This window comes from Eutrema salsugineum, unplaced genomic scaffold, assembly GCF_000478725.1.
Source record: "Eutrema salsugineum unplaced genomic scaffold, Eutsalg1_0 scaffold_1, whole genome shotgun sequence".
Taxonomy (NCBI): Eukaryota; Viridiplantae; Streptophyta; class Magnoliopsida; order Brassicales; family Brassicaceae; genus Eutrema; species Eutrema salsugineum.
Window position 1 is genome coordinate 1,950,321 of NW_006256909.1, and position 13,513 is coordinate 1,963,833.

Here is a 13,513-nt window from a genome sequence, read left to right on the forward strand (position 1 = left end):
GATTAATGAAGAAATTGTTAACTATCTAAGAAGGAAAGAACATACAATGTCTCCAAAATTCGGGTATCACTTATCAATCAATCCACTGCGAATAAAATAAGGTAATCCGACTTGTATGAGTAGAAGTCAAATGATAATTTTGTTTTTTTACCAAACCATAGGCCATAGAGTATTGTGTGTTTAATCCAAACAAACTTGTGTCCAAACGCCAAACACAAAGACTTTTTCTCCACTTTACGTAAATTATAATAGTAGACACCGATTGTCTTGCAATATTCTCCTTGTTATATAGTATTGTATTCAATGTCCGTAAGGACATCACATATCTAATTGCAATACCTCGTCATTGCTATACATATAATATATAGTGATATTTGATTGGGTTGCCTTAGTTCATAAATAGACAGTTGTGAAAGCAGTTTGTGTTTTACTGGATCAACCAAATGCGGACGGAAGGAAAATTGTAACGTTTCAGCTTGTAATGTCGTCATAATGCCAAAACATGAATTGTAGATCATGTGAAAAAATAATCGGACTTCATAACATCCATCCAGTTGAACTCATTAATTAAAATGACAATTGGAAAAGAGAAAAGAAAAACACATTTCTTGCGTAGTTAAGAGATAAAAGAGCTTTGATGATTTGACTAATTTGGTATGTGTAAGAATATGAAGAGATTTATTTGCTCTCTATGTAGGCCTCACCATTAAAGAAACAAGTATCCTCCAAGGTGGGTCATGGTCGGTTGCTCCCATATCTCCGGGACATACCAGTGTCCGATAGTGTATCCCACACCTGCACAAGGATGATCATATATTTATACGTTAGTTTCCTAGAAAAATAATAAGTTATTTCACATATCATCAACATCTCTACTCACTTTTAGCTTCCCCTCTGAGCCACCAACAGCGAGTAAGAAGGGACAGTCCGCAGAGAATGATACCGAGAAAACTATTCCCTGTTTTGATATATCAAATTTAATTTGGAATGCATGGTTAACAAAGAATGCCAGAAAGAAACAGGTGCCAACAATTAATTAACTACACTTATTAATTCATGGCTCTTACAGCGTTTGGATTGTGTGTAGCAATCCATGATGGTTGATTGTTTGAAAGATCCCAAAGTTTCACACTTTCATCCCCAGATCCAGTAGCCAAAAGCTGCACAGCTCAGAGAATGACTCATAACACTACACACACAATAACAGCTATGAAAATGGTAGGACAAAAGAGAGAGAGACAGAGAGAATGTATGTACATTGGGCTTATGTAAGTTGTATGATATGGAGGAGACTTCACGATCATGAGCATGGAGAGTGAAACTTGGTGATAAATTAGAAGCACGTATATCGAAACCCTCCACAGTTCCATCTTTGAGACTCACCTTAATAAAAGAAAACATTTTATATATACGAGATATACTCAAAAGATTTTTATTAGACGAGCAAGGAAAATTAAGTGTAACGCACCACAAAGGAGTGTTCACTATGAGGATCCCAGGCCAAGCTTTCGACTTTGGCTTTGGTAGACCATTTAAAACCCGAGTGTGAAGGGTCCCTTCCATCTTTCTGCAACAACATATATATAGATATTAAAAGACTCACCATACTGATTAATAAATTTTGTACATCAAGACTCAAACACATGGATGAACAGAACAGTCACCAATACTACGGTGCGGTCAAGCGAGCCACTGAGGAGTACTTGTGGAGCATAATGGTTCCATGCGACCGCTTGAACCTGTTAACCAAACACAAAAAGCCATGAGCATGCCACTAGATTAGGGAAGAGCATGGAAACAGTTTCATCATCATACCTTCTTTTTGTGATGCTCCATAGTGACCTTGCATTGTCCCGTAGCCACATCCCAAACCTTTATTGTTTTATCGGCACTGCCACTAGCAACTATATTCCTATTTTTCCGGTCAAGTCAAATGAGAGTCACACACACACGTCTAAAGAGAAATCATGGAGCCAGAGATCTTAAACATACCTAAACTCCTTGTTCCAAGCAAGATCAATTACTGATTGATCAGTAGTGTGGCAATCTGATGTCTAGAGAGTGAAGAAAACAACTAAGTAAGTTAATGGATATATTAGGAAACTAAACAGGAAGAGCTACAAATTTTGAAAGTTGGTGGTCACAACCTCCCCGGCTATTCGTCCAAGTTGTACACTAGGTAGCACCTCACCTTCCTGAAGGCATTATAAATCATCATATCATCTCATTGATTGTTAAGACTAAATAAAGGTACGTAAAAGATCAAAAGACAGTTCGATTGACATACAACATCAAGATCCCATATCTCTATCGTCGGCGATTCCATTGACCCGACAGCTACAAAGTTCCCTACAATCACGAAAGCAAGACTTATGAAAAGTGATAATTTCATTTATAGATCAAAATGCCACTCAAAATATACTATCTAACCTTTTTCCCCTCCTTTAAGAGGACAATCAAGCCATGCTGTACACAATGGAGGCTCAGGTAGAATTATGTCTTGACGAAGATACATGTTTTGAGTGCCATTCCCGGATTCCTCGTATATATAAACCTCTAGATGATAGCTGTATTCCTCTTTAATCCTAGCGCAGATGATCAGTGAATCGGTAGGCCTAATTGTTATATCATCGAGATCCTCTGAGTCATAGTTATTATCCTATAGGGGATTTAACCACATTTTCAAACATCAGTATATAGTTTCCACAACAAGAAAAAAATAGAAAAAAATTATGGTATGTGTGCTTACGTCAGTATTATTCTTCAAATAAGGATCCATCGCATTGCTTGGATAATAAAGGTCTCCGAGGCCAGAGCTAAACACTTCAATTTCTGAGTCCAACACAATAATGAAGGAAAGTATATATCAGCATCAATGTAAATGGAGGATGTCTGAAAATCGATAGGATTAGCAAAAAACATACCATCATCATCCTCTTCATCATAGTTTTCCATGTCGAGTTCTTTCAAGAACTTGGCTACGTCATCAGGATCAGTTGAAGAAGAAGCACCATTGCTTGTGGAACATGATTTTCCAAGAGATTTTGCTACAGCCTTGGCATGAGCAACTTCACCATCCTCCATCTCTTCTTCACTCAGACTATACATATATATATATAATCTATGTGTGATTTTCTCCTTAAAAAAGATCAGAGAAATTAATAAACAGCAAATGGAATAAGAAATATTCACCTTTTCTTGAGAGTGCCATTATTGATGAGCTCTTTGATCCTCTCCTTAGAAGGAGGTTCAGCAATATCAAGCATGGCTTTTGATGCCCCTTTCGGTATCCATGAAACTGCACTTATCATTCTGCAAAAACGAAGCTCATTAGGAAGCAAAACCTAAATCGCTGAATTCGAATGAAACAGAGAACGCCATGCCCTCGAGACAGTTTACGATTCCGTTACCTAACCATCAGTGTAAGTATCGACTTCCCGTTGAAGCTTTACGAGTTATGTTCAGAAAAGGCTTCCACTTTGAGATCGACACAGAAGTTTGAGATTATATATGATTGAAAGCCAAACGAGGATCCAAGAAGCTTGCTCTGCTTCAGAGGGTTTTGACAAAGAGACCGAAGAAAACGCGCGGCTAGAAGAGAAAAAAAAAAGAAACAAAGAGGGTTATGAACCAGGGTTTGGTAACTAAAAAAGAAAAAAAAAAACTTACAAAATTTTCTAATGTAAAAAGAAGAAGAAAATCCCAAGGAAACAAATAAATTAAAATCTTTTTGTCACCTCCAAAAATTCCATAATTGTTGTCGCATTTCTATTTCTTTTAAAAATTGTTTCCATGGTATTTTCCATTTAAAAAAAATTGTAAGCATAACAATTGCGAAATTTTTTGTTGTTTGTTCAAAACCAATAAGAGTCCGAGTGGAAAAAAAGTTTCAAATTTGATCACGGGTAGTCAAAATTGAATACCAAAAGATTCGAGCTAACCGAACCGGACCAAGTTACCCGTACCAGCCAAAACAAATAATCAAATGAAACCAAAGGCCATGAGGACAGAGACCACACATGTGTGTCATCGTTATAACTTTTACTATATTGCATCGTGAAGAGAGAAAGGAATCTGCTGATTTCATTTGAGGGAAGATTCTGAAAATCTCTCACATCACACGTACGTACACATTTGCTTTGGTGAGCCATCGACGAACGAGAAATGGAGAGCGACTCCGAGATGGTAGCGTTCCCTCTGTTACCGATTCCGATAGAATCAAACTACAGGGCTTGCACCATCCCTTATCGATTCCCTTCTGATAATCCCAGAAAGGCTACTCCCACTGAGATCTCTTGGATCGACCTCTTCTCCAACTCCATCCCTTCTTTCAAGTTCCATCTCTCTCCTTTCTCTTTCAGCTTTCGATTCTAATCCAGATTCTTTGCTATGCTATTGGGGTTGTTTTGGTTCATGGGTCTGGTCAAGCTTTGATTTTTAATTTTAGATTTTTATCCGTCAGTTGATCTGGATGATTAAAAGCGTATAAATTTTTCCCGCCCATTAGCTGCTGCGATCTAGCTGTTCAATATTGGTTTGATGATTGTTTCTATTGAATTCTCTTATTCATACTCTTTCTGGGTTTTTCATCGGGATTTGGCTTGGTAACATTATGAAGAAACTCTAATTGTTGTGTTGAGGAAGGAATGAAGAAAAATTCTGAGCTAACGAATAAGAAAAACATAAGCTTTCAGTGTTCTAAAGATGCTTCTTTTTGTTGCAGGAAACGCGCAGAGAGCGATACAACGGTTCCAGATGCTCCTGTTCGAGCTGAAAAATTTGCCCAAAGGTACATCTTTGTGTGTGCTATGGTTTGTTTTGCATGTCTTTTCATAGTTTCAGAAGGATTCTGTGAATTATCTGCCGCAAAGAGCTACTTTTTTAGCCAAAAGCATCAATTTTGCTTTTTATTTTGAAGGTATGCGGAGATTCTTGAGGACTTGAAGAAAGATCCGGAGAGCCATGGTGGACCACCAGATTGCATTGTAAGTTAAAAATGCTTTCCTTGGCTCACTAAATTGCTTGTAACGAGCTTTGTTGTTCATGGAATTTTTTTTGGGTGTTTTTTTGCAGCTTCTCTGTAGAATCCGTGAGCTAATACTCAGAGAATTGGGATTTAGGGACATATTCAAGAAAGTTAAGGTATGAGTTTCTGGCAAGGATAGATTTACATAGTAACAGGCCTCTTGTACGCTTTCTAATTATGGTGAACTTGTTAGGATGAGGAGAATGCGAAGGCTATATCACTATTTCCTGAAGTTGTCCGTTTGAGTGATGCTATTGAAGATGAAGGAAAGCGCATAGAGAATCTAGTAAGAGGGATTTTCGCTGGAAACATTTTTGATCTAGGTTCTGCACAGGTATATATGATCTCTTTACTTTCGTACGCTGTTACTTTCATCACCGTTCTTTTGTTGAGTGTCTTGATAAAGGATCTTGTTTTGTTTTTCACATTTGGAAGCTTGCCGAGGTATTCTCAAAGGACGGTATGTCTTTTTTGGCTAGTTGTCAAAACTTGATTCCACGACCATGGGTCATTGATGACTTGGAAAACTTTCAAGCTAGATGGGTCAAGAAGCCTTGGAAGAAGGTCAGTCATTTACCTTCACTCCTTTTTTTTCTTTTGCTTAACCTTTTGCATTATCCTAAGTCAAAGAGTTTGATCACAGAACAAACTCATTTGTCTCATTTGTTCTTTTCTTCTCAATGCATGACAGGCAGTGATATTTGTCGACAACTCTGGTGCAGACATAATTTTGGGTATCTTACCGTTCGCTAGAGAGATGCTACGTCGAGGAATGCAGGTGCTTCTATGTCCTAAAATTATGGACGTTATTGTTCTCTGGATTGACTTTCCGATTGTGAGAAGTCTTAATTAAGTATATATTCTAAATTGTTCCTGCTTTTGCTTCTTCCCTTTGAAGGTGGTACTGGCTGCTAATGAGCTTCCATCTATCAACGATGTAACTTATACCGAGCTTGCAGAGATCTTGTCAAAGGTGCTGAATGGAGTAATTCTGGTATTCTCGTACATTACAGATTATAGAAAAACTCGACCCTGACTGAGTCTTAATTTACCAGCTGAAGGATGAAAATGGACAATTGATGGGTGTTGATACCACAAATCTTCTGATTGCAAATTCAGGGAATGACCTACCAGTATGAATATTCCAAAGCTCTCATAAGTAGGATGGACCTATAACATTGCCTAGTCCTGTTTATTGATTGGTTTTCTCCCTTTCGATAATTGTTGCAGGTAATCGATCTTGCAAGAGTATCACAGGAGGTTGCCTACCTTTCAACCGATGCAGACTTGGTCATCTTAGAAGGCATGGTAAGACCTATAAATCCCTTTACTGTGAAATGTATGTTGTCTAGTCCTTACGTTTTAACATTCAGTAAACTGACTCATAGATTGTTCTGGCCAGGGACGTGGAATAGAGACAAATCTTTATGCTCAGTTCAAGTGTGATTCCCTCAAGATTGGAATGGTAATTAACTAAATAAACTCTTTCTTCTGTTGAAGGGAAGAAGACTTCTTGGTTTTTCAGTTCCTTCTCATTTATCTGGTCTATTCGTTTGTTATGCAGGTGAAGCATCCAGAAGTAGCACAGTTTCTCGGAGGACGACTTTATGACTGTGTCATCAAATACAATGAAGTTGCTCAGAGTTAAATATATTTCATAACCACATTTTTACTGAACCAGCCAATCAGTTTATTATATGAAAAACTGTTAGGCTTTGTAAGTTAGAGATCCAAATCCCTACTCTCTGCATTCGGATGTAAGAATTGAAAACTTTGTCGACATTGTTTATTCAAAACACGCAAATTACCAATCTTTCTGATTGGTCCTTATATGTAGAGAACATCTATTAAGAGGTCATGGTTTTTAGATTTCTCGAAGATGGAGCATTAAGAAGCTCACAGCAAGAAAGAGGCAAGAGAACTTTGACCATATTATTTTAAATTCTCACAGTCATCAATACAAATATGGATGCACTTTAAACAAGTAAAATCAGAAACCATTGAAAGAAAATAAAAAACTTAGGATGAAGCAGGTGAAGATAGATGTCTCTGTGAGTTGATCACTTGGTCTTGGTAGGATATGAAGCCATCTTGTTGATACCGCAGATGCCCTCTGGTTTACCAGTGTTTCTCTTCATCCTAATAAACCCTTTCTCTCCCCATCTTGGTCCCCATGAGTTCTTGACAATAACATAGTCTGATCCCTTTGATGAACCGTACCCAACTGCAGCTACACCGTGGTCTAGGTCTGTTCCACACTTCCCATTAAACACTCCCTGTAATCACAAAAAGTCTATTTTTTTAGAGAGAATGCAAGATTAGATACACAAAGTTTAGAGATCAGATTCATATGTTATATACCCCTTTGTAGAACTGGAAGTCTCTTCCTGAGGCCTCAATAGCCACACTGATTGGCTGATGAGCTAAAGCCTTGACCAGGCTTTCGTCATCGTTTGCTGGGACATCTTCGTAGCCACTGATTGTCACGAGCTCTACATCCTCCTGTAAAAGATTCATGAATGATCATCAGTGTTTATAAGCTGCATCACAGTAAGTTCTGATTCATTTTTTTTGTGTCGAGTGTTTGTTACTTTCTGCTCTTGGCAAGTTCCTTCCTCCATGAGATAAGGGTAATCGTCTTCTTTGTGGAGACCACCCGTCGAAATTATGTACTGGAATGCATAGTCCATGAGACCTCCATTGCAACCACTGTTGAAAGTTGTGTCACAGTCTATGAGTTCTTGCTCTGAAAGTGAACTCAGATTCCCTGTTGTGATCTGGTGGATCCCCTCCACAGCTGCAACTGTCGAAAACGCCCAACAGCTACCTGCAATGACAAAATAAGATTGTTGTAAAGAGCCATTCCTATCTCTGGTTTTATTTACTTGAGACTTGGGATCAAGAAAAGATGCAAGAGAGAAATGTTACCACATGAACCCTGGTTCTTGACGGGAGTCACAGCGCCTTTTTTCCTCCAGTCGACGGATTTAGGCAAGTCACTGATGTCTCTGTACCTGAAGTTAGCAGAGGGCTGTCTCTTTCTAGAGAACTGAGGATTTGTCAGTCCTAGGTATCTCCCCTTGAACTCTTCATGGGTCAAATCCGCAAACTCATTCAAACCTAGCCAATAACTGTCGATCTGATTGTTCCTCTGGTCTATATGCATCAGGTTCTCTCTGAACACCTCGAACCTGCGCACCTTCTCCTCAACGCTTTTGTAAGCCCTGCTGTGTTCTGACATCCATGACTCAAAGAGCTCCAGAAGCTTATCAGTGGATGTCAAATGCTCCGGTGTGTATCCAACAATGGAGAAGTCACGGGCAAGAGCAGAGCTGAGGAGGGCTGATGCTGAAATGGCGACGAAAAGAGAGAACTTGATAAGTGATGGTGTAGAAAAAGCCATAGCTAAAGCTGATCGTATGCTGAGAGAAGGGGAAGAAGAGGGAAGAGATGGTGTGAAAGAGAGTAGATGAATAGGGTTTATATACAAGTGGGAGACAAGACAGAGTCCCAAAGTACTGGCTTTGAAGCAAAGACAAGGATTAAATTAAAAAACCAAGTACGCCGGTCTCTGAGTCTTCACGGTTGGATCTTTTATTAGTTTTGCCTTTTGCTCTAAGCGTGCAATTTTCAACAGAAATAGCTTCACCTTCAGACAGTTTAATGTATATTAAAATATCCCGAGAGAGGATTTGTAAAACGAGGTAGGCTCAATTAATGGAATATCACTATTGGTAGATTTTGGTTCCATACAAACGAGAATAGTAGGTATCATGACCGAGGAAAAAATCAATACAGAGGCGCAAATGTGAATGGTATACCCTACATGAAATACAAAATCTTCAAAAGCTTTATCTCTGTACTAGAATAATTTTGGCATGTGAAGTATAGAGTTCTTTCTTTACTATCGTAGCTTCCCTGCGGAATGCAAATATACTGAAACCGAGACAACCCTGCAAAGCACAAACACAGTAATGCGGTTTAAAAGGAACCTTTTACGCAACCATTAGCTCTTATGTGCATGAATGTTGGCAGCTACTTTTGATATCAAAAGATCGGATGATTGAAGTTATTAGCAGAGACAAATGAGGTTGACTTACGTTGAACCCAAGAAGAAGGCAAGGGAAAGATGAAAATTGAAGAGGAATACAGAGACAACCGCAGTGAGAAGCATAGCCACTGATGTTGAATAAACCTACACACCGATTGGTGTAAGTTAATAACCTTGTTTACAAAAGTGACTAATTATAGGAATCTGCTGGAGAATGAATATACACAGTTACATATTTTTTACCTTCACAATATTGTCGGCATATTTCATCACCATTGACACGGCAATGCCACTGCAAAACAAACAGGAGAAGAGTTTTTAACGTGTTAACTTCACTAACTGACATTAGAGTTGAGAGAAGAGTCTGGTTTTTAAAGTAGATTTTACCTAAGAGCATGGTTAAGAATCATGAGTACTGTGATGAATGAGTAACCATGGAAGAATCCCCTGAAAATTGAACAACATAATAACTCGGCCAGCAGAAAATAATTAACTCCCTGACACCAAGACTAAAGACATATCTTTTGATTGTACATGAAGAGTGAGGAATTGATTAATGAATATGGACACAAGTGTTTGGATATAGGAAAGCAAATCTCCAATGGAGACGCAACTAACCACATGTATATATCTATAGCCAATATGAAAGGACACACATAAGAAGATGAGTTTTGGATTTACTTATTTGCAACGGCATCGAAATCTTGGATCACTATAGCAATAGCATTGAAAGCCATCCCAAAGACATACAGCCAGAAGTTTTGTACATTTATATTCCTTGAAGGCCGCTTTTTTATAATAGCCTGCCAAAATGGAAAACATGTAACTCATGAACCTTATATATCTAAGTTATCAATGGACTGATCAAATTATACTGTTTTAAACGTAAATCAGTGCTACACAAATATGCGAGTACATCGGTAATAGCTTTGAGTATTTTAGATGTAATGTCCTAATAAGCTCACCTCTGTGTACACTCCGGCGAAACCACTTAAAAGAGCCATAACCTAGGAAAAGCAACAAAAATGATATCAATTGGTACATGGAAGAAGCTTCACAATGCATAGTAGGTATTAGCATGTTAAGGTGGCTACCAACTTACAATTGCCATAATCCAGCCGGGAAGAGATGTCTGAAGTACACGATCAGAACTGCAAAATCAAATTCAAATATAAGACTATGTAACAGAAAAACCAGGAAAGCCTAAACAAGCAACATATGAAATAATCAATGAAATGAAACTCATGTTGTTAGCAGTAAATAAAATCAAAGGGGAAAGTGTCAAGAGCCAAATTTACTTTGAATTCAACTGAGCAGTGGTGCATCCACAACACAACAGAATGAAGCCTGCCCACTGAATCTCGCTCAATCTGTTAGAAAAGATAGTAAGCAATTAAGGCAAACTGAATAAACAGAGCCTGTTCACACTTGAAATCAAGACGTTTGTGTTCTGAACAAGAAGAGGAAGAGTTGAGGGGGGATATAAAATAGAAACTTATGGATTTCCAAAACAACTATTCATAGGAAGCTATGAAATCCATTTGGATGGAATAAACAACCTACTTTTTCTTCAGTATAATTCTGTACAAGACACCAGTACTTATGATGTTCAGGTTCTTCAATATCTGATAGCCTGGGGCGTCTACGTATGCAAAAATATAGTACTGCCACATGAAAGGTTACACCATAAGTAGTTAGAAACAGATTAACATGGAAAAAAAAAAAACAGAGGTTACAAAGATCGACCTAAGCCAAACAAACAAACAAAAAAACTCAGGAAAGCCCACCTGTAACAGATTTTTGAAAAGGTACAATGCAGCAGGAATGGGAAAGACTTTAACTTCGTCATATGTTGTACTTAACCTGAGTCAGAGACAGAATTCGGATATAAATAACTCAATGAGGTCATTCTCAAAGAAATGCATGTTAAATCTCTATGGCAGAGATCATACGTGATTTTAAGCCTTTTATAAACGGACAGATCTACAAATTCTTCATAACTGAACATGATGATCGTGGCAAACCAATAAGCAAATCGAGTAACAGAAGAATAAGTAACCTATTGTCGTCAGTAACACCTTCGTTTTTCCATATCCTTGTCAACGCAAGCAGAGATAACGCACATTTGAGAGTCTCAACCTGATGTCCAAAGATTAAAGAAACTCACACTATCTTAGCATGATTACAAATTTTGATTCAGAGATGAGGAATTACAGAGAAGCTTATCGCTTGCAAACATACATTGATTGCATCACTCAATTTTCAATAGCGACTAATTAGAAAGGCGATCAAACTCACCAAAAAGTTGGCGGTTGTAACACTATACTCATACTTGCCAGCTCGCTTAGACCACACGATGAGTATCGCTTGTGAACTCGTCAGGATAGTCAGTGCACATGTTACTACACCTCTGCCCCAAAACCAGAAATTCAACGACAAGCATTTCTCGTAATCTCGCAAGTAAATAATTTTTTTTTAAAAAAAACTTACTTTCGTTTCCAGTTGGTCCGTTCACTTGATCCACCACCCAGAGTAGCCATAGCAATATTAGTCGAAGCAACTGACAAATCGAAGCACCAATGAGCACCCAAAACGAACTAGAGAAGTGGAGATTGAGATTGGAAAAAAACGAAAACAAAAAATCTCACCGGTATGAGATTTTCCCTTCAAACTTTCGAGATCAGAAGCGACGTCATGATCGTCCTGAAGCTCAGTATAAAATTGAGCATTGAAAGAGAGTCGAAACCTTAATTGGAAGCAAAAGAAAGGAGAAAAAGATGAACAATGAATAAAAGCAACGAACCTCATCTTTGATTTTCCGATATTCCATCATTGTTCAAGCTCTCAGATCTCACTGATCTTTCTGCTCTCCGAACATACACTCCAGCTATTAAAAAAAATGGAAGGAAAAAAAGAACAACAAAAGGCGCTTAATATTCTCGGTGGGCTTTAGTTATATGGGCCTTAACGCAATATAAAATGGGCCTCATCTGTGCTTTGAAAAAATAGTACTTAATTTGTCCCAATTAATTTGCAGGGCTCCTTAATCTCTCTTCTGCTCGGTCACACTCCGTTCTTGTTGTTGTTGGAGCATTAGTTCATTTGTATTGCTTGCTTTAATGCTTTTGTTGACACGTCTCAGCGTAATAAGAGGCTCATTAACTCTTTTATTCTGGTTTGTTTTTGTTTTTGTTTTTGTTTTGGTTAGCATATTTAAAACATTTTCAAACATTTTCTGGGCTGAGAAAAAAAAAATTTAAAAGAACGATTAAGATTGAATTTCGTGTTGCAAAGAAACCCTTACTTGAAAACGATGTTTATCTAAATTTACAAATATTTACCAAAATAATCAATCGTTGTCTTTTTTGTTGTTGTTCAAAATCAATCAATTGTTGTCTTAGATTCCCATTTTGTAGGGGTATATTCATACACAAAACAAGTAACTATACAGTAAACATAAATAATACTTTGAGACTCTACTACTTTAAATTAAAACAAAAAAAAAAACAAAATATGCATGTAATTGGCTGGGCATAATAAAAGTAAAATGGACCCCACACACACATACACACACAAAAGCGGAATAAAAACCCAGCCTGTGTTAGAGCTGTGATCACTACCTCCCACCACTAATCTCTCCCTCTCTCTCTCTACTCTCAAATTAAACTCGATTCATCTCCAATCTCTCTCTAGAGGAAGAAAATCAAAAGCAATGAGCTCAATGATGGAAACTCTCCAGATTCGTAAACCGGCTTCTCTCCCCGTTTCTCAACGCTCTACTTCCTCTTCTTCCGCCGCCGCCGCCGCCACCGACGATGAGCCTGGTCTCATCCGCCGTCGTCTCTCTTCTCTCTCCCTCAATCTCTCAAGCCAGCCAGCGGCGATCGCAGCTCGATTCCCGAGATCCAAATCGGTTTCCGCCATGGGAGAGCAAGCTGGGAGCTCCGTAAAAGAATGGTGGGAGTGGGGTTGGTCATGGATCCTCTCCAGGAAACCGATCTTCATCAGAGATCTCGAGCTTAACAAAGACGAAGCTAAATCGATTGGTTCTCAGAACAGAGGAAGCATAATGCACGTCTTCTTCAAAATCCGATCTCAGATCCGCAATCTCATGGGTTCTTCCTCTGATACTCTTCCTCTCTCCTGCAAATACAAGCGTCAACGATGATTATTGTCGCTTTGATCATCGGAATTGGACGGTTGAGATTTGTGATTCCTCTCTAAAGATATATATCTTCGTTTCCTTTTCGTGCATCAATCAATTGGAGTAATGTGCTTGTGAAAAATTTTTATCTTGTATTTTGCTATAATTAATTTGCCTAGATGTTTAATCATTTTATTTATTTGATTTGTTTTACATGTTGTGCAGTTGTATTTTTGTAACCATGCAAATTATATAGAAGCCTGTTATTTTCTTTTCATTCTTTTACGCGCCA

The 13,513-nt window shown here is 38.2% G+C and overlaps 5 protein-coding genes across 5 annotated transcripts; 2 read left to right on the plus strand and 3 right to left on the minus strand.

Moving 5' to 3' along the window:
• Positions 1-735: 735 nt before the first annotated feature.
• Positions 736-3,311, minus strand: LOC18028230 (periodic tryptophan protein 1 homolog). Its single transcript, XM_024148638.1, has 14 exons — positions 3,193-3,311; positions 2,925-3,121; positions 2,750-2,832; positions 2,431-2,659; positions 2,288-2,349; positions 2,145-2,195; positions 1,993-2,054; positions 1,816-1,912; positions 1,665-1,739; positions 1,469-1,567; positions 1,258-1,383; positions 1,068-1,160; positions 881-958; positions 736-795 (listed from the first exon to the last, which is right to left on the minus strand). Exons 1-14 carry the CDS (start codon positions 3,309-3,311, stop codon positions 736-738), a joined length of 1,431 nt encoding a protein of 476 aa, XP_024004406.1.
• A 720-nt stretch (positions 3,312-4,031) lies between these two features.
• LOC18028231 (uncharacterized protein At2g17340) lies at positions 4,032-6,874 on the plus strand. Its single transcript, XM_006412049.2, has 12 exons — positions 4,032-4,334; positions 4,724-4,789; positions 4,919-4,985; positions 5,074-5,142; positions 5,220-5,360; positions 5,462-5,590; positions 5,718-5,804; positions 5,925-5,999; positions 6,082-6,159; positions 6,257-6,334; positions 6,429-6,491; positions 6,591-6,874. The coding sequence occupies exons 1-12, from the start codon at positions 4,165-4,167 to the stop codon at positions 6,672-6,674; spliced, it is 1,107 nt and encodes a 368-aa protein (XP_006412112.1). The 5' UTR covers positions 4,032-4,164; the 3' UTR covers positions 6,675-6,874.
• A 69-nt stretch (positions 6,875-6,943) lies between these two features.
• On the minus strand, positions 6,944-8,475 carry LOC18028232 (cysteine protease XCP1). The gene is made up of 4 exons (XM_006412050.2): positions 7,955-8,475; positions 7,618-7,853; positions 7,388-7,528; positions 6,944-7,302 (listed from the first exon to the last, which is right to left on the minus strand). The coding sequence occupies exons 1-4, from the start codon at positions 8,427-8,429 to the stop codon at positions 7,087-7,089; spliced, it is 1,068 nt and encodes a 355-aa protein (XP_006412113.1). The 5' UTR covers positions 8,430-8,475; the 3' UTR covers positions 6,944-7,086.
• A 244-nt stretch (positions 8,476-8,719) lies between these two features.
• Positions 8,720-11,965, minus strand: LOC18028233 (CMP-sialic acid transporter 4). Its single transcript, XM_006412051.2, has 15 exons — positions 11,881-11,965; positions 11,726-11,780; positions 11,568-11,637; positions 11,376-11,487; positions 11,137-11,216; positions 10,865-10,940; positions 10,641-10,741; positions 10,376-10,447; positions 10,180-10,228; positions 10,043-10,084; positions 9,759-9,880; positions 9,465-9,524; positions 9,321-9,369; positions 9,127-9,221; positions 8,720-8,979 (listed from the first exon to the last, which is right to left on the minus strand). The coding sequence occupies exons 1-15, from the start codon at positions 11,908-11,910 to the stop codon at positions 8,931-8,933; spliced, it is 1,062 nt and encodes a 353-aa protein (XP_006412114.1). The 5' UTR covers positions 11,911-11,965; the 3' UTR covers positions 8,720-8,930.
• A 721-nt stretch (positions 11,966-12,686) lies between these two features.
• On the plus strand, positions 12,687-13,491 carry LOC18028234. The gene has a single exon (XM_006412052.2). The coding sequence runs from the start codon at positions 12,790-12,792 to the stop codon at positions 13,243-13,245; it is 456 nt and encodes a 151-aa protein (XP_006412115.1). The 5' UTR covers positions 12,687-12,789; the 3' UTR covers positions 13,246-13,491.
• Positions 13,492-13,513: the final 22 nt, after the last annotated feature.